At 36.1% G+C, this 23862-nt stretch overlaps 1 protein-coding gene across 4 annotated transcripts in view; it reads right to left on the bottom strand.

Moving 5' to 3' along the window:
- The window catches only part of LOC594063 (kazrin), a 32667-nt gene extending 16360 nt beyond the window's left edge, over positions 1 to 16307 (bottom strand). For 2 of the 4 annotated variants that reach the window (XM_030986539.1, XM_030986540.1), the window contains exons 1-2: positions 15609 to 16307; positions 5907 to 6145 (exon numbers count right to left, since the gene is read on the bottom strand). In XM_030986539.1, the coding sequence (XP_030842399.1) occupies positions 5907 to 6145; positions 15609 to 15681 (312 nt within the window). In that variant the 5' untranslated portion in view covers positions 15682 to 16307. The remainder of the gene's footprint in view (positions 1 to 5906; positions 6146 to 15608) is intronic. The other 2 variants (XM_030986541.1, XM_030986542.1) reach the window with 2 other exon arrangements.
- Positions 16308 to 23862: the final 7555 nt, after the last annotated feature.

The following is a 23862-nucleotide window of genomic DNA, read 5'->3' as shown; positions in this document are numbered from 1 at the left end:
GTCTCCAAGGGTTAATATCTTAAAAGCAGTATTATGAGAATAAGAATAATTGCAGTTTATATAGTGCCTTTTCCAATGGATGGATACAGAGTACATTGAGATGCCATCAGAGCCAGTGTTAGAGTTTAATATTTAAAGCTACCAAACATTGACAGGGTAAGTTCAATCAATGCATTTAGTTTTAGAGAATGCATTGTAAATATAATGTCTTCAGACTATATGTTTGAATTGGTCTAATGTTGGTGATGATTTCAATTGAGGGGGGAGCAAGTTCCTGAGTTAAATTTGGCCTTTAATTTGTAGTATCTATGTGTCTTGGATGTCTATTAGCGATGAGCACTCTCTCAGATGTCAAGAAATTAGTCTGAAAAATTATGGGATACAAGATTAGATGAATGCTGATAATGGTATGAAACTCCTCTCAAATTTCTCCTCTATTTATGATGAGAATCAGTGACTGATGTTCTGCATGGGAAATAGGAAGACAGAATATATATACATGTACATGTATATCCTGTATTTGTAAACCTATCAGACTCCTCAGGAAAAATAAAAAGAATTGTAGATAGATTTGTAAATTAAAACAGGTCCCTGTTTAAGCAAACTGCACAATGTTAGAGTATTAACCCGTCTCACTGTGAACCATTACGGCTGTTTGCCTGTGCTACTTCGTCCTGTATACCATTATGTATACCGGTACATGGACAGCTATGTTTAACAGGCATGTTATTAATGAGAGCTCAACACCAAGCTGTCATTCCTCGTAATACTCATGATCCCTCTATTCAGGATGGGTTAGGGATTCCAGAGGCAGAGGGAGAGATGGGGGAAATGGGGGAAGAGATGCCAGACGAAGAAAGATGGAGATGGAGAGATGGAGAGAGAGAGAGAGAGAGAAAGTGATGCAAGATGGAAAAAGATAAAGAGGTGGACAGAGAGTGAAGGGGAGAAAAGAAAGAGAGCTCATAAAACGGAGGGGAAGAGGGAGAGATCGAGGGAGGAGTGAGACTGGGAAAGGAGAAGAGATGACAGACTTGGAGATTAAAAAGAGAGAGAAGGCAAATTGATGAGATAATTGGAATATTAAACAGATTGATAAACAAATAAGAGATTAAAAAGAGAAAGAGAATGAGAGATTGATAAGGGAAGGATAAGGTTGAGAGAGGGAAAAGGGGAGGAAGAGCTAGGGGGTAGATGGTGAGACTGAACTTGTGATGAGAAGGAGTCAATAGAAGTAGGAAAAGGAAAACGATTACAAAAGTGATAGAGAGATGACTAGAGAGATAGAAACCCAGAAGGGAACTAGCATGTAGACAGGGAGGAACTGAATAACTATGAGAAATAGATTAAGAAAATGAAGATGGAGACAGAGAGAAAGAGGCAGAGAGATAGCATCAATGGAAGGAAGAGGGTGGTAATAATCAAATGATGGAATGGATGAACAAGAGGCATGTTTTTAATGAACACTCAGACACTAAGCTGTCAACAATCATATATTTTTATAATCAATCTCATTGAATGGATTCCTGAGGGAGACAGATAGAAGTAGATATATAGCATGGCAGAAGGGTTGAAAGGGGCAGTCCTGAAAATGGAAAGAATTAGACTCAAGAGAGTATTGAGTGAGCAATTGTCAAATGATGCAGAGAGGGAAGGAAGGAGAAAAGGGAGGGAAAAGATAGAGAGAGGGAGAGAGAAAGAGACAGAGACAGACAGAGAAGTATAGAAATATTTAGAGATATGACATTGACAAATAAGAGACAGCTACGTGTAGGCTGGCACAGAATGACAGGAACCAGATGAACATGAAGAGGTAGAAAACAATAATTAAACGGGAACACAAGAAGCCAATCATGATTAAAGAGGAGGATTTTCAGAACAATAATTAGAGCAATGGGGGTACTGGGAATCTATCCCCTAATCACCACACCCAATTCCAATCTTCAGGTGCAATCATCATTAGCCTGAACAAGTGCACGCTTGAGATATTAGACCAATCAGGGCTACTTGGGAAAGAAGTCAGAGCCTAAGTATAGCAAATTTCTGCTCACTTGAGGATTTAGAGCAAGTCTTCGCTAGCAAATTAACCTGCTTATCAGAGACATAGCAAGTGATTTAACCCAGACGCCCTGGTTTGTTTGAGATCGCTATGAAAGCTAATATCTGAAGCAACGTGGTAAAGACCACTACCTGTATGTACATCTTTGCTGCAGTTTGGGTTTATGATGGACATTGCAGTAGACCAATTAGAGCCCACCAGATTAACAATGTCCATATAATGAACCTTCACAAAAAGTTTGAAGAGAGCTAACAGTTTGAAGAAAGGTTTCACGGCCAGTCAGTATCATGAACACAGAGATCACTTTGCAGAAGACCTGCAAGGTCCAGCATTGTCTTCTCATGGGATGTTGGTGTATAGAGTCGTAAGTCTTGTAGGCTGTTGGTCAGCCTAATTCCCCTTGATCAGAATTACAAGTAACTGGGTATTTTGGAAACTTGGGCTAATGGAAACAGACCTGATCCGTCTGATTGATGTTGTCTCCACTAGACAGAGTGTGAGATGACTAAGCCACCATAAGGGAGCATTTATTTATGACGGCCAAGTGGCGTGTTGGAGACAAGCAATTAATCATCAAAGACAATTCCCCCATCCTAGCTCATCTCTGCGTTCTCACTGAAGCATCCTTCAAAACAATAACAAGTTTGAGAAAGTAAGAAGTTTGCGACTTCAATTTTGATTTGGAATTCAAAATACCCATTGACCATCATAGAAATATTCCTTCATGATACTAAATCAGTAGTAGACTTTTTGCTTGATTGAATATAATTATGAATACTTTCATGAAAACCTAAACAAGGGATATTTTTTTTCCTTTCTTGCAAGAATACCAGTATTTCTTTCTGCCTGGCACAATCTGATCCCTAGCTATTCCTGCTTGAGAGACTGTAATCGAAAACCGGTATCTGAATTGTCCATCGCCTTTAACATTTATAAAACAATGAAAAGAACATGACTGGTGACACACTTCTATAGAAGGGACTGATGGGAATCCCAACTGTTTATAGGAAAGAAATGATTGATGAATAAGAGATGCAGTTGTCTACTTTCAAAGATGCAACACCTATTTTTATCTTTCAAACAATAGCAAAAATATTTCCATAAAACATCCAACGCGTTGTGATCATTGATAATGATACCTGAACTATCATAACCTAAAATATAATTTACTAGTGCTCTTTTTTATTCTACAAAGAAAAAGTAAGATCTGGTAATTCTGGATTTTATTCCAGAGTTCATTTTAAGGTTTCCATTGAGATCTTCTTTCCATCTGTACGTTTTCACAGAGCTGACTCACTCGAAGTTACTTACTATAAAAAATGGCTTTAAATTCATTCTGATAGACAGGCATGAATCAGCAAGTTCACTTTCAAAATGATTTATACTGTACATGAATTATAGTCTCAGCGAAACATGCCATGAAAAGTTGTCTTCATCACGACTTCCAAGCTGGTTTCTATACATGTACCTTCAAACTGAATTTTGTTTAAAGATCACTGCCCTCATTTCTCTATCTTTCTACTACAGAGGGTGTGTGAGTCAAAGCCAATCTCAAAATTTGTGAAATTGGGGCGTTTTTGACGGTGATAAACTGGACAGGTTAATCGGCTCTAAGGAAGGTGTAGCTAGCTAGCGCTCTCGTCTGTCTCACGACGACCCCTGAGCCACGTAATTTGACGTCACCCTATGATTTAATTTAGGTATCGCAACCTTGGTAGATGAGCAAGGTGTGATACATGTGCCTTGGAGCAGTGCTCCTAGCAACTCTTGAGATTTAAGATTTGAGGAGGGAATATGACGACGATGAGCTGTCAGAGTCCATCCAGTGAGGAAATTGGGTGCTTAACGGTGAGAAATCAAGACATCGTTTCAAGGGTATACTAGCTGTTTAGGTACAACAAACTCTTTACCCCAGGTCTGTTACTTCAAATCTAAACATGAATTGCCTTCGGTACTTGGAAGGTACATATATATCCCAGAGTATCCCATACGTATGAAGACAAGGTTTTCTGTACATGCAGTGCCAGTGACCCAACATCTGTTTTATAGACCATTGCCCTATGCAGAATTTATTTCATCAAACATTTAGCATTAGTTACGATGGCAATTTGGATTTATGCAATTGTTAAGATTATAATGGGCTAGGGTTAGGGTTGCAATGAGGCTTTATGATACTCCTAAGTTTAGGTTTCATGCTTTGTCCAAAGTTAAGTAAATCTTAGTTAGGGCAGAATATCTCCTGCAAAATAATTGGTGCAGGAGCATGCGTCTTAGAACCAGTATCAGAAAGATTGTCAGTTTTTACTGCTGGAGTCAGGAGATAAAGATGGCTGTCTTAACCGTATATGATCACACACTCTTGATTGAGAACTGAAAGTAAGCTTTGCTAGAGTTGTCAAAGTATATTATGAAAATTCTATGAATTACAGCCTTCTGATACATTTTCCACCAAAGCCCCCCCCCCCTTCCTTTTAAACAGAGAAGATAATAAAGGTCATCATTTCTGTGTTGGCCTTGCCGGCAGACAGAGTGATCTGAAGAAGCATGAAATATTCATCACAGGATATCGTGCTCATTCTGGAGAGCCATGTTTTGAGGCTGGTGGCGGTTTCAACAAAAATACAATTTGAAATTGATATATGAATAATGGATTTGCTGTATAAAGCAACAACTCGATAGACCATTACAGAGTCATTACAGGAAGTGGATAGAGAGAAGAGATATGTTGTGAAATCTGAAGAGTAAGGAAGGACAATGGTTTCGAGATGAAACTGAAGTGTAGAGAGGATGGATGGAGGGTAGGGTAGAATGAGAGAAGGTAAGAGGCGATGAGATCTTCAGAAGTATAGTAATACACTGTAGAGGAAGAAGATGGTAGGGAGAGAAACAGTGAAAAAATACATGGGGGCTCAGGGCGAACTAGCCCCCGAAATGCCCAAAAGAGCCCCAGAAAATCAGAAAAGAGCTCCCATAAATTTACATAGAGTTCAATACAAAACAAATTTTAGAATGTTATATTCATGCAGGCAAGCTTGAAAAGTAGGCCCCGAAAAATGAATATTAATTTTTATCCCTGGAGAGAAAGAGGCAGAGATATGTGAAACAGAACAGAGTTGAGAGAAAGGGTTAAAGCAAGCAAAAATTACAAAGAATGGAGTATTGATATTCTGCGGGGCTAGCTGTTCTTGTATGTTTAATAAAATATTTGCTTGATTACAGAAGGGTATCTAGTTTTGTAAATAACCAGACACATACAGCACCCGAACATGAGTGAATATCTTTGTATCTTTATTATAGATTTATGGACCTATAGATTTAAAGACAGACAAGTCTGTCAAGGTATTACCAACCCATTCTAGGAATCCAAACACTCTAGAACAGCTAGCTCACTTACCACTGGCAATTCTCGAGCTGATGAAAACATACCTATTGAATGATCTGGATGATCCAATGCTCTGATGCACCAGGGTAAGAACCTTTATACCAAGGCTATACCAGTGACATGGCTCATTACTTTACACTAATGTGTTTTCAAGGGCTCTGTAGCTTGCACATTGTAAGAAGTTCTGATTTACATGAATGCTTCATGAGTTTTCAATAGATACAAAACAAGGCTGAGCTATCTGTTGTGCACAGAAACATGTTTGTGAAAGATTTGGAATCATTCCAGTGTGTAAATGTCATTCATATCAAAACTTGATGAAAACACATTTGTTATCAATGAGGAGACGTGACGGCTCAGTGGTATAGCAGTGGTCTCGTAATGGGGAGGTCACTAGCGGTAGGACTAGGCCGGGGTACGGGTTGGAAGTTAAAATCTTTTAAATACAAAGTTAAAAACCCTCACCTGTAATGAGTTATCAATCTTTGCTGCAAGTTTTTTATTATCGTCCATCATACGGTGAAACTTGGCCTGCGCATCGACGAGAAGTCTCCGCATCAGCGCGAGGTTAGACTTCAACGAGTCGCGCTCGAGAGGCTTGAGGCTTTCACCTGTGCCGGCTCCGCTAACGTCGCATTCTGCTGACTTTGGGGTGAAGATGAACTGAACGATCTGATCATTGAGGGAGTCTAGGGATTGGATGGCTGCAAGGAAGAGGGAAAGAAAATGGGAGTGAATGAAAAAGATTGATGAGAGCATGCAGACACCAATTCAGCTATGCAAACCTTCAAAAGAGTGATTCTGTGAATGTGTCCCATACAACATATGACTTTCATCCATCTATTTCATTAAAACTTGAGTGAGACTAAACTTCTTGATGTGGCCATTATGGTAGGGATACCAAAAGACTCAATAATTAATGGTAAAAAAAAATAGCAATTTTTGTTTCAATCTCTGTTTTGTTTGTTTTGTTTTGTTTGGGGGGGAGGGGTATAAAAGACAAGATCAATACATATTCTGTACAGGATGCAATTCATGGAATCGTCAAACAAATGCAACTGAATACCAGTAAACGGCAACGCTGAGGACTATTTGTTTGAATATGTTACAGGTTTAACAGTCACACCGGTAATATGAATACCAGCAATGCTACATAAACACATGCCATTGTCAATAGAGGACCCGTCATTCAAACAAGAAGTTAGTCTCATTACAAGGCTTAAAAAGAGCTTTGTCTCATATATGCTTCTATAACAAGCTGGTATTCTGCAGTTTCAAACTACACACCTTACAGTGTACATAATACATTGACAATTGGAAGAAAAGGTTAATAGCAGGGAAACTGCAAATTTGAGAACAGTCCCTTTCATTTACTGATACTAAAGCATTCAAACAGGGTACATGGGTTGGGGGGGGGGGGGAGTATTTTTATATTTTCTATCAATACTACTTCCTCCTCCCCAAATACACGTACACTGTAAACCTTAATTTCCTACTAATAAATTCATCCAAAATTCAGAACATGCATGTATGGCAATATATAGAGAGATGAAATAACATTTGTATTGAGTTATCCTGAAAAACAAATAAACATTCAACTGAATAATTTTGAAGCAATTTTTTCTGAATGTAAAACCACATGATACACCAATCATTTCAATCAAATATTTACATTCATTCTAGCATGCTAACAGCTGTATATGATAACAGGTACCAGTACCTTACAGACAAGCATGCCAGTAGTACAAATGCACACCACAAGCACCCATTACAATCAGATCGGAACTGGGATATACCATATCATCGCAGCAAACTCATTTCCCAGCTAAATAGATCTTATCATACAAAGTTGATGCTCATCCCCAAAACGTGATTCAAACAAACTTCACAAAAGCACTCAAGTAAAAACCTGGATAATTAATCCGGACATGATTATACAAAATCCATTGTGCGTATTGTTCAGTTGAACTTCACCTCTCCCTGGATGACATGAAGTGAATGCTGGCTGTCTGTCTGTCTGCCTGTGATGCGGCAGCCAAGGCCTTGCACTGTAAAGCATCTCTACAATTGAGAATGCCATACCTCACTTCACACCAGAAATCTAATCTCCAGTTTAACACTGATTTATTTTTATTTTGACTAACTGCTATAAAGAAGAGTGCAATATTATAATAACTAAGCACTGAAAAGCCAGTATATAGACCTACAGCTTCGAGCCCTATCTGAGGGACTTGGTAAATGAAGACTGATATCGCCATACCATAGGGTAACTAGCCTGTCAAATTGGTTTTTAAACCCTGAACCTCTCGCTTACTACCAAGACCACTTTTGTAATCTTGGTTCACTCCTGATGCTTTTTTTAAATTTTATGAGGCTAAATTCCTGGTGCTATATTAATTTTCTCATTAAAATCTAGATTCTAGAATCATACAAAAGAAATACCTAAACCCTGTGAGTTCATGGTTAATAATTCACCATCAAAATCACATTTTCTCACTTTTTCACTTCATATAGGCCTACAGCATATTTGGTCCAGACTTAATCCGGTCCAGACTTAATCCAGACTATACCCTCTTTGGTACTGAATATGAAAGGGGGCACGTGCTACATACCCTTGGAGGGTGTTTCATACTTTATCGCTATGTTAACTTGAACCCTAGAGAGTGCAAAGCTATAAGGTTAGAGCAACTGCGGCACATGGTCGATATCCAGAGTGTCAACAAGGCTTGAAACTCACTCAGGTCATATCATGGCTGTAATGAGAGACAGACAGAAAGAGGAATCCCCTCTTCTATTCATCTACCCCCTCCCCCCATTCCCCTTTTCTCCTCCACTAACCCCCATCCCCTTCACCCCTACTTCTTTGAGTAATAAATATAAACAGGGCCAAACCTAAATAGTAATAATTTTAAAAAATGAATCAAATTAAATTGAATTTGTATATTTTTCAACCTACCATTATTAGGGCAGTGAAAAAAATACACGGGGGCTCGGGGCGAATTAGCCCCCGAAATGCCTAAAAGAGCCCCCGAAAATCAGAAAAGAGCCCCTGTAAATTTGCATAGAGTTCAATGCAAAACAAATTTTAGAATGTTATTTTCATGCAGGCAAGCTTGAAAAGTAGCCCCCGAAAAATAAATATTAATTTTTTCCCTGTATTAGGGGCAAATACAGAATTTTGAAGAGGGCAATATAGCAGCAGAGGGTACATGTAGCATAACTAAAAACCATTCTGCCAAAATATCCAGTTTATTCATGATACAAATAAAAATGAACTATATCTTTAATACTATCTTCCTTCCTTTTTCCATTTCTAATTATAAGGCTCTTTTCCAAAGACTCAAAGAATTATTTAAGACACAAATTTTTTTTGCAACACAGATGTAGATTTCATCAAATCGAAATGAATAAAAGTGGGAACAAGATACAGAACCCCTACAAATCGAGAATGACAGGTATGAAATGACGTCAAACATCAATTCACCTGGGAGTGCTCGGCCTCCAGGTGGCTACAAAATCACACTTTTAACGGGACTTTCAGTCCATGAACTTGTGCTTTTATTGGCGCTTATCTCCTTTCACAGTTCCGATAAAGCGTGTTTCGACAGGGTTTGGGCAGGCGAGGCGGTGTTTATAGGTCCTGCTTATCTTATTATGTTTCAGTATTATAGCAGCAGCTTGAATCAATAAAAAGTGAAATTCAAGCAGTTTTTATATTTGATCTAGAAATAGAAATCTTTGAACTTCCTTTCCAAGGGTTGCCCACATATCATGTTCACAACCTTTTCTTTCTGTTTCAAAACTAATAAAATGAGAACACTTACAAGAACATTAACAAAAGCAGAAAACTATACATTATTAGTCAGTGTTATGGGTCCTGATTATCTTATTATGTTTCAGTGTTATAGCAGCAGCTTGAATCAATAAAAAGAGAAATTCAAGCAGTTTTTATATTTGAACTAGAAATAGAAATCTTTCAACTTCCTTTCCAAGGGTTGCCTACATATCATGTTCACAACCTTTTCTTTCTGTTTCAACACTACAGGATAACATTTAAGAAGAATATTAACAAAAGCAGAAAACTATACATTATGAAGCTCAAACTACATGTATGTCATTTTATTATTCTGGGGAGATTTTTCTTTTACTTTATCATTTTCATTCTTCCAAAAGCAATAGCAAGAATATTTCACTTATTCATGATCATTGACAAACAGACCCCTTCTCTACTTCTCTTCTGCTCCTTCTACCAGCCCACCCCCCCCCCCCCTCAAAAAAAAAAGAACCAGTTTAATAGCAAGATGAATGTAGAGTCTGAACTATATTTTATGTTTTTCTTATTGTATCTTCAATAAAAAAGGTAAAAATTGTTACATACGAAGGAACGTTTTGCACCATTAAATACTGCATACTTGGCTTTATATATTTTGGGCATCACGTGCAGCCAAGTTCCTTCTGATTCTGATCTTATATGGATCAGGAATAGCGTGGTCTTCGGGGAAAACCTATAAAAGTTAGGTGCAGCTTGTCTCTGATTGAACTAATGTTTTCCTTTGATCCCTCATAAAACTTATATATACAGCAACTACCTAATCATACAATCAATGATCGGGTTTAGAGATGTAGGATTTTATGTTTCCTACTTATGTGTACCATGCCACCCTGAACCTGTGGCCATCGCGATTATAGACCTGTTTATTAATGTATTTTAATCTATGCATGTTTCTTCTAGAATCCCCTCATGGTTACTAAGTATTTAATTCAACTACTATAAAATAATGGCATCTAGTATAGATGAAATCCACTTTCCATACATTAACTCAAAATGAATAATAGTTGGTGAAGTTTGTTGAGTAAAGTTTCTTTTTTGACATATCTTGATGAAAATTTAGCTAACAAGAGTATCATTGACATGCTATGTGAATTTACTAGGGCAATAACCTAACAAGTATAGTTCTGCCTCTGTGTGATAAAATCACTACCGTATTTTCAACAATTATGCAGTTAGAATTCCAGACACCTCTTTTCATCTCACTACATTTTGCTGAGCTACCTTAACCCCCTTTTAGCACTCAACAGACAATATAATTACAAAGCTTTATATTTCAGGGAAAACTATGACAAACACTTTGAGATGGGAGAAGGGGGAGTATTACAAAATTTGTTGTAGATCTAAAATAGTTGAAGCTAAAGTCACAGCGTTGAGTATCATTTCCTTCCTGAAAAAGAGGCCTACATATGCAACACAGATCCATAAAATCTATTTCAGCATACATGTATATCACAGCTAGGAATCTCCCTTTCCCAATAGGGGACTACAAATGGAGAAGCAAACTTGGCAATATGACAACTTTTCTTCTCAAGATAGATCTTGTGAAAATGCACTCACTCTGAACCTTTTATGAAGTCTTGTTGCTACTTTATACCTAAAAACAATTCACTCAAGTAGTTTCTGGTTATAAGATTTCTAATAACAAAATTATCCGAAATGAACTTCACCTGGTCTCAACAACAACCCATTCTATTGATAAATGTATCTCTCTATCTAGTCACCAGGATACACAAATAACATACCTTCATTTATATCAAAGATTTTAATCCAATAAGCAGCTTTGAAAAGGTCTATCATATAAAAAGATGATGTAGGCTTTGAAAGTACCCTTAAAAAAACCGAGCACATCCTTTAACTCTCCAACAATGAAGACAGTACAATGGGGAATGTGTACCTGGGGTATTTGAACTTGGAATGGGTACTGTGTAATCTTAAATAGCTTACAAGCCAAAGATATATAGACTTAAAACAGTTTGCTCTGAGAGTATACACAAACCAAGTCACTAAACCACTAGGGCTTTACAAATTAGGACAATAACTTGTCAGGGTCTAGATTGTCTCTATTCAAACAGGATCCTTGTAGAGTGTGATATACCTCAGCTGAGGTCTATTTGATCAGCTATCAAAGAGATTAGCCGTTAGAAAATTAGGTGTGAAATAGCTCGAGACCTGGGGACCGTTTCACAAAACCTTTTTTCAATGACAAATGACAAGAATCAGTGACAAATCTGCTGATAACCAATCAGAAGCAAGGATTTCAGTAGCTTAAAACAAAGACTGTCAGTTGTCACTGATGACAAGTTTTGTGAAATGCCCCCCTGGAGTGCTTTGTATGCCAGACAGAGAGATGGGTAACCTGGGATTATTAAATTGTTTATTTTAGAATCTTATTTCCAAAAAGTGTCTCCAACTGTCACCCTCTGTTATTTGTCATATGATTACTAGCATATTTTTCTTATTCTTGATAATCTAGTCATTCATGATGTGCTATTTTTCAGTTGTTCAAAAAAGGGGTGTGGTCAGGTGACCTCAGGTCAGTTTTCAGTAAATACATTTAGGCTATGATGTATTTTCTTTCCATTTGAGATTAGTCTACTTTGTAAAATATCTATATGAAGGTTCAGATAGTTAGATGTTACATTTTCATCCTTCCAGCTGCATATATCTATATTAACGGACGAAACAATTCCACTGATTTCTGATTTTTGCTTAGCCCCTTTAGAAATATGGTTTGTCGCTAAACATTTTTGTCTTCTTTTTTTAATCATTCTTGCCTGATCTTTTCACAAGGATGCATCTGAAAATCATCATTTCTGCTACGATTTCCTGCCAGCGAAGCAACGGAAGCTACGCCACGCTGACATGCCCACGATCTCAGACGCTCACTTAATTCTTTCAGACAAGCCCAATACAGCCCATTTTTCATGTCACGTTTGTTTATGTGTAGGACTAATGAGATGCATGTAGTAGCACATAGCAACATGATCATAACATCCATGTTGTGGTTTTTACACCTAACCACAAGGAAAGATGATCTTCTTGCAGAACCACACTAGTTATCAATCATCTACCAAATGTAGCCTACTGCCTTTATTACCAAACAGCACAACTAATTAGGCAGTAATTAAAAATACAAGATTGATTAAAGGAAACTGCCTCCCAAGAAATAACTTAGTTATTCTGAGAGAATTATTGTATTCATGTGCATTATCTCCACAAGATTCCCACAAAAGTATATTAGAGAGGTATAAAGCAAGATATTCTTAGCATAAAATGTACACAACATGGACATGCACTACCATTTTCTTGATAATGACAAGTCATTTATCAAGTAAATGTAAGAGTTTCAACATTACTTTATAATACAGTGATCAGATATACTAAAATATTAGATGTGGATTTGCCCGATGTATGGTCAATTACACACATTAAATTAAATCTGGCATGAATAATTATAACTGACATATTCACAGCGAATACTGAATAAATGAAATGTTAATTCTTCAATCTCTACAACACCAATTTTAACTAACATGTTCACAGCGAATACTGAATAAATGGTTCTAAATTATTTTCTTGAAACATGACACACAGTGAAGTAATGACAGATGATGCCCTTTTAACCTCTGCTTCATGGTTAAAATTAGGTTTCAAATTAACCTGAAATTGCACTTTATAGAAAGAACAATGAAAATGTAATTGTTCTTCCTTCTATCATAATAAAGTCCAATATCTTTACGACTCATCCAAAACTACATCTGTCAATGCAGTGCATGAATTCTTAATTTCTTTGCGACTGAGTGAATTACGAAATGTTAATTCTTAAATCCCTACAACACCAAGTGGTTAATAGATCTCCAAGGTCTAATGGGGTCTAAGAGTAGGGCCTAGATTTATCACGAGGACCTGATGATATTCAACAACATGAACAGAGACATCAGCAGCTACTGCAGGATTCATCAACATTACGAAAGTGGGATAAATTGGAGTAATTATTAGTTTAACAAGATTCCTATAATTCTTCTAGCTTAGATAATTTCTTTATATAGTATCACAATATATCACATCCTAAAAAAAGATTGAACGATGACTACATAATTGTATTGGTACACCTATAGGGATGAATCTATTGAACGGATTTCATTTATAAACCAAATAACAAGTTTATCTTGGAAGTGACGTACTACATACTACTACATATAAGCTGGCACTACTAACTCTTAAAAACCAGTTTCTTTTATTTTATGCTTCTGTATTACCCCTATTCATACGATTATGTCAATTCCGCTATGCGATGCATGGTTCTTTTAAATTTTCATTCAAATTTTCCACTGGTGGACATTTTACAGGTTGTTAATTGTTGTGTACTTCATGTATGGTGCATATTTTCCTCTCATGATTTTCCATTAAAATGAAAGACAGATCAAAATGAATATTGACAAAGAAATTGGTAAATTTCTCATTAGCATTGCTGCCTGTATGGAGTGTATATGCATGTCAGCACAATTTCTGCATGCTCTAGAAGCCCCATGATGACGATTATAAAAACAATATTCTGTTTTGAAATCGCACCTAACTCCATCATGCCTCATTAGGTACTGCTATTATGAAAAGTTGAGGCGCTGCCTTGAGGGAAAAACGAGGCAATAGAAATGTCAAAACATGCATTTTTAAAGCTCAGATCAATAGTTAATACCGACCCCCAAAAAGTGAACATTCCTATCCCACACACTATGCACTCTAGCTAGCCGGGTTAAACAAATGAAGACAGACAACTACCGTAAGTACATGAAAAAAAACTCACAATATGCCTCGCCTTCGGAGTCTTGACTTGCAATTCATAAAGTTGAATTGTATTTGTATTTGACCATAGAGCAAAACGTTGCCTGGTACCAATGCCGATAACACCTTGCAATAATGTTTACTCTGCGAATTGTGTTTGATTACCACTTCAAAAATTCATATTTTGTATATTCTTCACAGGATTTCGTTCATTTTTCACTGATCATATTCTCTCATTAATCTGCTAATAACCTATGCCTACACTACAGGCAGGAATCATGAGGCTCCTACATTACGCCTATGTCAATGATAGAGTTCAATAGTCATACAGGTTAAAACCAGAAAAAATATGATCAGGTGGACTTCCCCTTTAAGAGATATATATCTGCCACAATGCAAATAGTAACTGTTGATTGCATGAAACTGAAACAATGGGCGTCTTTTGAAACTGGAAAGTTAGCAGATCGAAAAGCCATTCCCCAAACTCAACTCAATCATATGTCTACTTGCTATCTCATTGATATGATTCATTAACCAATCATTCTACAAACTACTCACAATCCTGAACAATAAGCAATAGTCTGCATTAATATCTAGTCATATTTGATAAGCATTTGTACTTTGGACTCAGTATGTAACTGTGATGCAACTTTTGAAAGCAGAACCAACCAGACAAAAGCAGTCATATAGACAAGGGATATCATCAGTTATTATCAGATTGTTTACATTCAAATGACTTAATTGCTCTATTCGGTACCTGAACCCCAATATATATGCACACTATTGATGCCAATACTTGGGCGTTCCAAAGGCATGTACATTTTAGAATTGCAAAAAATTGATTTGATACTTGACAAGAAAACAATGTACTAGAATCAAGATTGTGTTTCTCTTCAGAAAGAATATGTATTTCCTGCATTGTAATGTATAGCTCTCTTCCATTCAATGTCAATAGCAAGGAGTTGAATTACTCACTACAGACACAAATAAAATAAACTTGTTATTTACAGTTACGGTACACTAACTTTTGCTTTGGGAATTCCATAACATGCACATCTGTATATATAATATATATTGCAGAGTTTATCAAAATATGTTGACTGCATGGTATGTAAAACCAGACATGTTTGCGGCCATGAAATATTCATGAATCGGGCAAGTGGTTCATATTCATTCAAGCGTCACAATGCAAAATAATCTAAACACAACTGACATACTGTAATTAAAACTAAATTTTTGCAATTCGCAAAAGATTCTTGACGTAAAAGCAGCTGTTGTAACAATTTTTGAAAGTTTTATGTTGCAAAGTATCTGGTTTAACTGTGATTGATGTCGCCTTCAATATCTTGAATTATCAATATTGGTATTAAATTACAATGTCATGTCTGCATGTAGAATGTCTGAACTCTATAGATATTTGGGATTTACATATATGAAAATTGTGATTTTCATGCTATAAACCCCTATACCACTACACAAAAAGAAAAGTACTGTAAAAAAAAATAATAACTCAACATGTCCCCAAAAATATTATAATTGAAATATAAACTTACCTGGCAAAAGCACAGATTTCTTTTGATCCACCTCACTCCCCATACTGTCTGATGTAAAATAACCGTCTCCCATAAATACTTATTTTCAGCGCTCTTTACTATCTCCTCAAGATTATGTGTCAATTTTATTGATATTGTGACAGAAAGATTATATCTCTGTCAGAATATATATCACAAAAGTCTGTTCCAACAGCAATGCAGGTCAGTGACAACTAAATGTTTGTTGCTTAAAATATATTCTTCAAGTTCAAGTACATGTACATTGTTGTTTGATCCAAGATATTACACTCAGCTCAGGAGCTTGTTATGAGAGATCCTGCTTCTATGATGGCTCACCAATACAATGACCACAGTGCAGCGTCGACTCAACTCACGGATATGTCCCACAGTCCTCTCTCTCCAACCCACCCTTGCTTGCTCGCTTCACCCCCAAGCCCATTCATTCATTCATTCACAACGAATCACAAGCTACCAGAGGCCGGTGGGAGAGCGTCAGCGGACAGAAATAGCTAGGCACTGCTCTTAATAGGGTCCCACGGAAGAATGAGACTCATACGATCATGACAAACAGCGAGGACAATCGCTCGCTCGCTAGGTCAAAGTCCAATGCCTTTTCATTCATTTGTAGGATGTCTTTCGTGCTTCACTGATACCAACAGGAACCGACTGACTGGTCACCAGGATTTAGGATACTATTATTGATTGAGTTTGCTCAAACTAAATTTGTACTGTCAGGTATTTTGGGTTTGTTTTATAAACCGATTACGGTTATGTCATCCCATTGGCATCTAAGCAGGATATGATTAAAACATGTATAGTTAACTGTTTAATTATTTTCTCTTTGATTCTCAGGTGTAATGTATACCTTTATGCTCTTTAACAAAAAAATAATCTTTCTTACATGTATTCCTATCTCACTATGCCTTAAATCTGCTCACCTCTCTTGAATTTCTTACTTTTTCTCTAGAACAACAATTTATTTTTCTCACACTTTTTTTCTGTACAGGGTATTTCTCCACTGTATTAAAGACCAAGAAGGGAGTAAACTCAAAAGATTTTATACACAGTTAACCCCTTCTAGATATCAAGAGACGACATATATTGCTACATGTACAAGTAATGTAGATACAGTTACTGTATAAAGTAAAGATTTTTGAATGGCTTTTCTCAGCTTACTTGAGGGGTGCTTGTAAGTGTTGCACTCTTTACATGTCAGCCTCCAGGATATATGTCCCAAAGAAAAACAACATTCTCAACCATTCAAATCTTCACAACAAAGCCATCAATACAGAATCAATATCAGCTTAAATAGTGATCAATAGCTTCTCAGAAAGTGAATGAATACAATCTCCCCCTTCCTATCCTGCCTAGCTCTTCCATCGATGTCTTTTATTACTTCTAACCCCCAATGAGTCAGGATTTCATTATAATCTTCTAAAATCAAAGGCTAAACTTTTTCTTTTTAAACTCAAGATCATAGCCAGAAGCGGGGAAGGAAGTATTAGTTTAGGTGGTCCTAATTAACACATTACTCAAGGTACTATCAGATCGCAGGTGAAAGTCAAAAATAGACCCACGACTCCCCAACCACTGGCGGGCTTCGCTGAGATCCCTGCGCAAGCGTTTGCGGTGGTTCGGGGGAGATTCGATCCCATTATCTTTGGTGAAGGATTATGGGAGATGTCAACTGTCGAGCCGTCGGATATCATTAACATGAGGATGGGATGAAGAGTAATGAGTGTAGCGAGCTAGAGGGCTGATCGAAATGAGGGGGTGAATCTGCTCGAGGGGATAATTGAACGCTACCATTTGTAGCGTAAATGATGACAGATAAATGCAGGGATTTGTGTATTGAGTGCTCAGATAATGATGATGAAATGACAAGAAAGGCACCTGGCATGGATGACACAGCACACCTCAAATTATAACAATAATGATTCCTGTCTATTAGTCTGTTTTTTTGTTTTTAAAAATAGCACTTTGTAAGTGGATAGTGATCCTACTCAAGCTCTAAATCTCCAATTAAATTATAATGCATTGGCAATTTTATGCAGCACTGCAGTTTGCTCTGTGCATGAATGTAACATCCTACAAGCACAAACTTTAATTGTGGCTTCTTTTTTTGACAAAATACATGTGCTGTTTAACCTGCCTTTAGTCACGGCTGACGTACAGGTAATGAGAAATAATTGATGTGAAACCAAACAATGATTATGAACATTCTTGAAACAAATATTATCAAGTTCATTCGATGTAACCAGTTGAAATAATGTAAATATATATGACTATGCCATTTCTATTTCAAAGGACCCCTCCCCCCTCCCCCCCCCCCCCCCCCCACAAAAAAAAAGAATGTCTCTGTAAAGTTCAGTTTGAGAACATCAAGAAATGTGTTCAATAATGTAAAAGAACTGATCCTGTATACTATTATTCAATTCTTAGTTTCCCATTAGTTAAAGTCAATTTGACTGATAGTTCATAATCCCATGTGGCCTAAAAAAAAAATCCTCCCACATATACTTGTTGTAGCTCATAGGACTAGCTCAAACTTCCGATGATGAATTTCCTGCACAGTGTTTAGCCTGGCATATTTCCTGAATAGCTACCAATTAGTTACACTGGGTATGTGTTGATGAGGTCATGTGATCATGTCACATGACCATATTTGCTCAACATCTATCCAACCACACAGCTTATACTTCATTCAAAATAAAAGGAATGGTGTTATGATGCGGTAACTCTGGTTTATGTTATCATTGTTGTGAAACATATAATTGGAAAACACTTCTTTTCACCTGAATACAATGTAAAATAATTTACAAATGATTAATCTTAGATATTCTCAACAGAGATTTAATTCACAATGCCCAGAATAGGTTTTATGGGGATCATATGATCTGTGGTGACAGTGGTTTATGGTGTTGCTGGCTCATAATCTAAATATGGCATACTTTCAGCTACCAATCATTCATCATGAATTCAAAGTTTGATTCTTTTTATGATCTTAAAAGTACAATACAAAATATTAGAAATATATGCTGAATATCATTTTTTTTTTATATAATCTGTTGGAAAAGTGTCATTTACATGTATGTATGTATTCTATTTCTAAATCAGTCATACCGTAGGTGTATTATGATGTACAAACAAAGCCTGTTTTTATTTTTCAAGTGTTATTTAAAAGCACTCAGCACCCTGCACTCGTACACCACTCAATCATATAAATTAGCTGGTATATGTGCTTCTCTATCAATAGTACATTGGCTCTCAGAAAAGGATTAGTGATCCAAAATCAACAACTAATACAAACTCTTAACTACACATAGGCAACAAGGAAACCAATCTAATTACATAAATTGCTATACATGGGGCTGTACTATCCAGGCAAGTACAGACTTAATGCATGACTCACCGTCGTTACCTACATGAAAGATAATAACAACAATCAAGATGTTCAGCTGGTAAATCATTTTGCAATTTAATTCAATATTCTCCCAATTTCTTTCCAAAACAGTGTGTTCTAGCAGGCAGAAAGTAGAGGAAAGATGAGCTAGGTAACAGAATGTTGTAACTTGTAACATTTTTCATGTACCGGTAGGCAGTTTTGGGGGGTAAAATCTTTCTTTCTTTCTTTTGGATAACTTCACCCCCAAAATGGGAAAGTGTTGAATTTTCAGCAGAACTAAGTGATAAAAATGCACATCAGCAAAGAGCATAATAAACAGCTCCAAAATTTTCAAAAGAGTTCTAGAAGAAAATAAAAGGTACATAATAATCCCTGCAAGGTAAAATCTATTTTTACTACAATAAAGCCCCCACCCCACAATCCATAAAGAAATCTGCTGTTTTCCTCTAGTTCTATATTTTCAATCGCTTTCCCTTTCTTTCAAGTCTTTCTCTCAGCATCCTTCCTGTTCTACTTTGGTTCTTATTTTTAGAAACCACCTGTTCCCTACTTGTATAGTCTCAAGGGTATGAAGTTTGATATCATAATAATAGACAAAGCCAGGTATTAAATATACTTATTACAAGTCAATCATATTACAGAGAAGGGACCTTGCACCTAAATGAAAATCCTTTAAGGTCACGATGATCTTAAATCATTCATTACAGGTATGTTTTTTTAAAGAACTTGCATGACATTTCGCGACACAAATGTTTTTAAAAGAAATTATTCTGTTGATCTCTTTTCAAAATCTCAAGAAATATTTTTCATTCATATATCAGCATTAGAAATATCCATTACCGGTATACTAAATATAAACAGGAGCATAAACCTGGACATTTGGATAAGTTCAGAACAGATCTGGTAATAACAAGAACAAAAAAACCTGGAAAGATACAAAAGTGCACACAGGACAATAGAAAACTTTGTTCTTTAAACATCTAACAAACAAAGAGCTCACATGAAGGTATTAAAAAATAGAAATCTTTGCACTAATTGAACTGGGCTGGGAAAGACAGGGCTCCCAGGTGCTGAGGGGGATAGTCACTGAGGAAAGCGTAAGGGTTTCTGAGAGGAAAATAATATTAATAGAGGTCTTAGCATAATTAAAAAGGGAAATTAGTCTAAGAAATCATACATTAGCAGCCTTTCCTTCCTAACCACAGTATGTACCCTTGATTGGAGGTCATTCAAGGAGTACACTCTCTTAAAGGGATCGGATAACTTAGTCTTAGATCCTTTAAAAAAAATCCTTGATTTAGCTCATGTTGCAATGATAATTATAAACCTTCAGGTCAGTCAGGAACACCATAACTTTTACAAGCTGATCGCCTGTCTGATTATCAAGATATTTATGATTGAAATTCGAAATCAAATTTTGCCTTTGCCAAACCGTTTTCATAACACTACAGTCTATTGGGGTAAAACTGGTCACTCAAAGGTTTTTACTCTTTTGAGGCACTAGTTTTCTTGATCATTTTGAAGCACAATTTTTGTTTAGGGCTTCAATATAACACCATATCACTGACACTGATAGCATGTAGGGCTGTGTATCTCAGATTTAACATTGTTAAACGATCCCTTTAAAATATATGCTTCAACTATATTATGCACGTCTCAAAGTATAAGATTTGAAAGCCTTCAAAAGAGGGTCCAGGTTGGATCATGCAAGGTGCAATTTGTGAGGATTCTATCTTTTCTTTAAAATCATTTTGTTGTCATAGCAACATTGTCCACAATCATGACAATGTTATTTGAAGAGATGTTATAATTTTGAATAATTATTACTAGGAACAGTTTGCAACTTCGAACGTTGAACTTCTAGAAAGTTTATGTTTCAATAAAAAAAAAGTTTCAGGACCAGTCATCTACTCCAATTATGCCTTTGTTCACCTAAAAAAATGGCTCTTTGTCCTTTTTATAGAAGTATTTGTGAAATTATTGTATATATTTTATCCTGAAAAATTGTTGGAAAACAAACATTTTCAGCAGAATTACAATTATTGAATTTGGGGATCTATTTTGTTTTTACTTCATTTCAATTAATTAAATTCATTCATTTATTGGTCCAATGTACATTTAAACGTGGAAAATTGTTTGGTTCTCACTAATAGAAAGGACAAAATACCTCAATTTGAAGAAAAAATATACAAAAACATAGTTAGCTGGTATCTGACGAGCAGTGCCCTCTACAGTATATCTAGTTCATCTATGCTAGTTTAATTTCTTCTAAAGAGCCCTCTTCTTTTTATAAGATTTATATAACAAATATAAACTCTACATAGGCCTATCTTAATGAGGTTAAATTGAGCTTGGGACATAATATTGATAAATACTGACATTTATGAATGTTCCGTTAATCTTCTCCTTCCAAGAGAAAATTAGGAAATCAAAGCAGAGGTTGAATTCAAACAGACAGGAGGGAAATACAGCAGAAATATCTTGTATCCGTGGTAACTAAGTAAAGATATTTATTGATTTGAGGTTACTCAATATGACAGCTTCCTTGCTTTGGAACGCCTGAGGAACGCCTGAGGAACGGGAGGAAACACGCATAGATTCTGAGGTTTGCTGGGGATATTCCTTTAACTTAAACAGGATGAAGAACTAATTATCGGTCACATCCAAATTTATATATCCAATTCAAAATGAATATAATCTAAGATATTCAAGACTTGAATATTATATTTCTAAAAGAGCTCAGGATAATATAAAGTGAAACAAACATGACACCATAGAGCCAGCCGGGCATTAACCTGTATCATATTACACAATACCCTTCAGGCTCCAAACAGAAAATATTTGAGAAATTGTCACCATACTTCAAAAGAGAAGAGAATAAATAAAAGTTAAACAAGAACTGACAATCACTTCTAGACTGACCAAGAACAAATAAACAGTGAAGCAAGAATAATTAAAGAAATTAATTTCGTACTTAAAAAAGGGGCAAGAGCATAAATAAAAAGTTTACCAAGAATACCATTCAAGACTTGATTCTCACATTGCTAGATGAAACAATAATAAATGAACTCAGAAATAAGAATGACATTACAGACATAAGAATGACATTAAAGAAATAAATAACATACTTCAACAAGAGAAAAAGACACTCAGGACTTGAATATCATACTTCTCGATGAAAATAGAACAAATAAACAGCAAAATAATAATGAAATTGAACAAATGAATATCATACTTTAGAGGAGTCCAGAATTTGAAGAACAGAACAATAAGGAAGAGTTCTGAAAAACAAATACACACTTGAGCTTGTTGATTTCTTCAGATAGGAAATTCTCTTCTTTCATCAAGTGATAAATCATTAATACCAGGATGCATGAGTTACCATGACAATGTTGCACAGATAAACAAACATGATCACAGCATGGACCTTGAACTGAATGTGAGATATTTCTGGTTGTGTTAACCCCAAGTAACTTGATATCAAATGCCTACCTGTTTCCTCGAAATCATCCAGAGGACCGGTAAACAAAAACACTTATTTAAATACTAGATCATTATCCCACAAATCTACAGGATATGACTTGAGTAAAGTATAATCTATAAGGAATTAAAGATATATCTGTTATTTTTGGCATAATTCATAGAATTATGACACATATTCTCAAGTTTGTTGTTTCTTTTCTAGTCAGTAGCAGATCCAGGGGGCACAAGGTGGATGTCCCCCTTTCTTTTTCTCGCACTAACTCTCAGTGAATATCAGGAGCTTATGCTTTATACAGACTTCCTTATTTCCCACTTCTGTACTTTTTCTTTGTTCTCTTGAAAGACATTCTTACAAAACAAGGCATCAAATATTTGGTGGTACGAGTTCATATCCCCCCTATAGGTATTGGGTAGCCATATAAGCATATACAGTTAACAACTAAATTATTCATACCCTTAACAAGTTTTAGATTTTGTTAAGTATGTGAAAAATTGATTTGTCTCTATTATTATTAATGTATCTGGAGAAAGTGACATATCAAAGCTTACATCTATTCAACAAAGGCCCCAATTCAACCAGTCCACCTTTGATTCCTGAGTTATGGAAAACACAAAAAACATCAAATTTACAAGGGGTATGAATAATTTAGTTTAGAATAATTTTTTTAGTTGATAACTGTATATCCATAAAAACATAGAAATTTATTTCTGGCTGTTTTATGGATAGCTCTGTGGCAGATATGAAGGGTCTAATTCCTAGGAGTCTGTCCCTGTGACACAACCCAGACTCAGCGACGACAGATAGCACACGAGAATCAAATTCACCATAATTGGCAAATGACATATCTCAGGCAGGACTGCCCATGAATTGGTCTCGGAATAGGAACACTTTGATCTAATACACTCCCTAACCGGTGAGTCACGGCCTGATAGTGTTCACACTGGGGGAAATTATATGAAACTCTTTCATAGAAACATCCTAAAGAATCGTGATATAGTGAAAGGAATGTAAAAAGCATTAACAAAATATTGTAGGAGCACAAAAAGTATTGTATGGGTAAACATCATTTAAAAAAAAAACTAGTTTTGAAGAGATTAGTTGACAAGACAGCTGGCCAATCATGAAATTGCGCTCACAATAAGCTCTGCCCAGATATACCATTATATACCTCACTTAAGAAATCCAGCCATCTGATTGGTCGAATTGCATTCATAAACTTCAACTGTTCCTGTAAAATTCCCGGTAACCATGCATAAAACATTTCAATATTTTTAATAACCATGGTTATTAAAAAAATAGGTCAGTCTCCATGGTTACCCCATAGGTTTACATGTTAAAAAATGGTTTGAGCGATGGAGGATACC

Source organism: Strongylocentrotus purpuratus, unplaced genomic scaffold (assembly GCF_000002235.5).
Source record: "Strongylocentrotus purpuratus isolate Spur 01 unplaced genomic scaffold, Spur_5.0 spur5_scaffold_16, whole genome shotgun sequence".
Taxonomy (NCBI): domain Eukaryota; kingdom Metazoa; phylum Echinodermata; class Echinoidea; order Camarodonta; family Strongylocentrotidae; genus Strongylocentrotus; species Strongylocentrotus purpuratus.
This window is presented reverse-complemented; position numbering and strand designations above follow the sequence as displayed.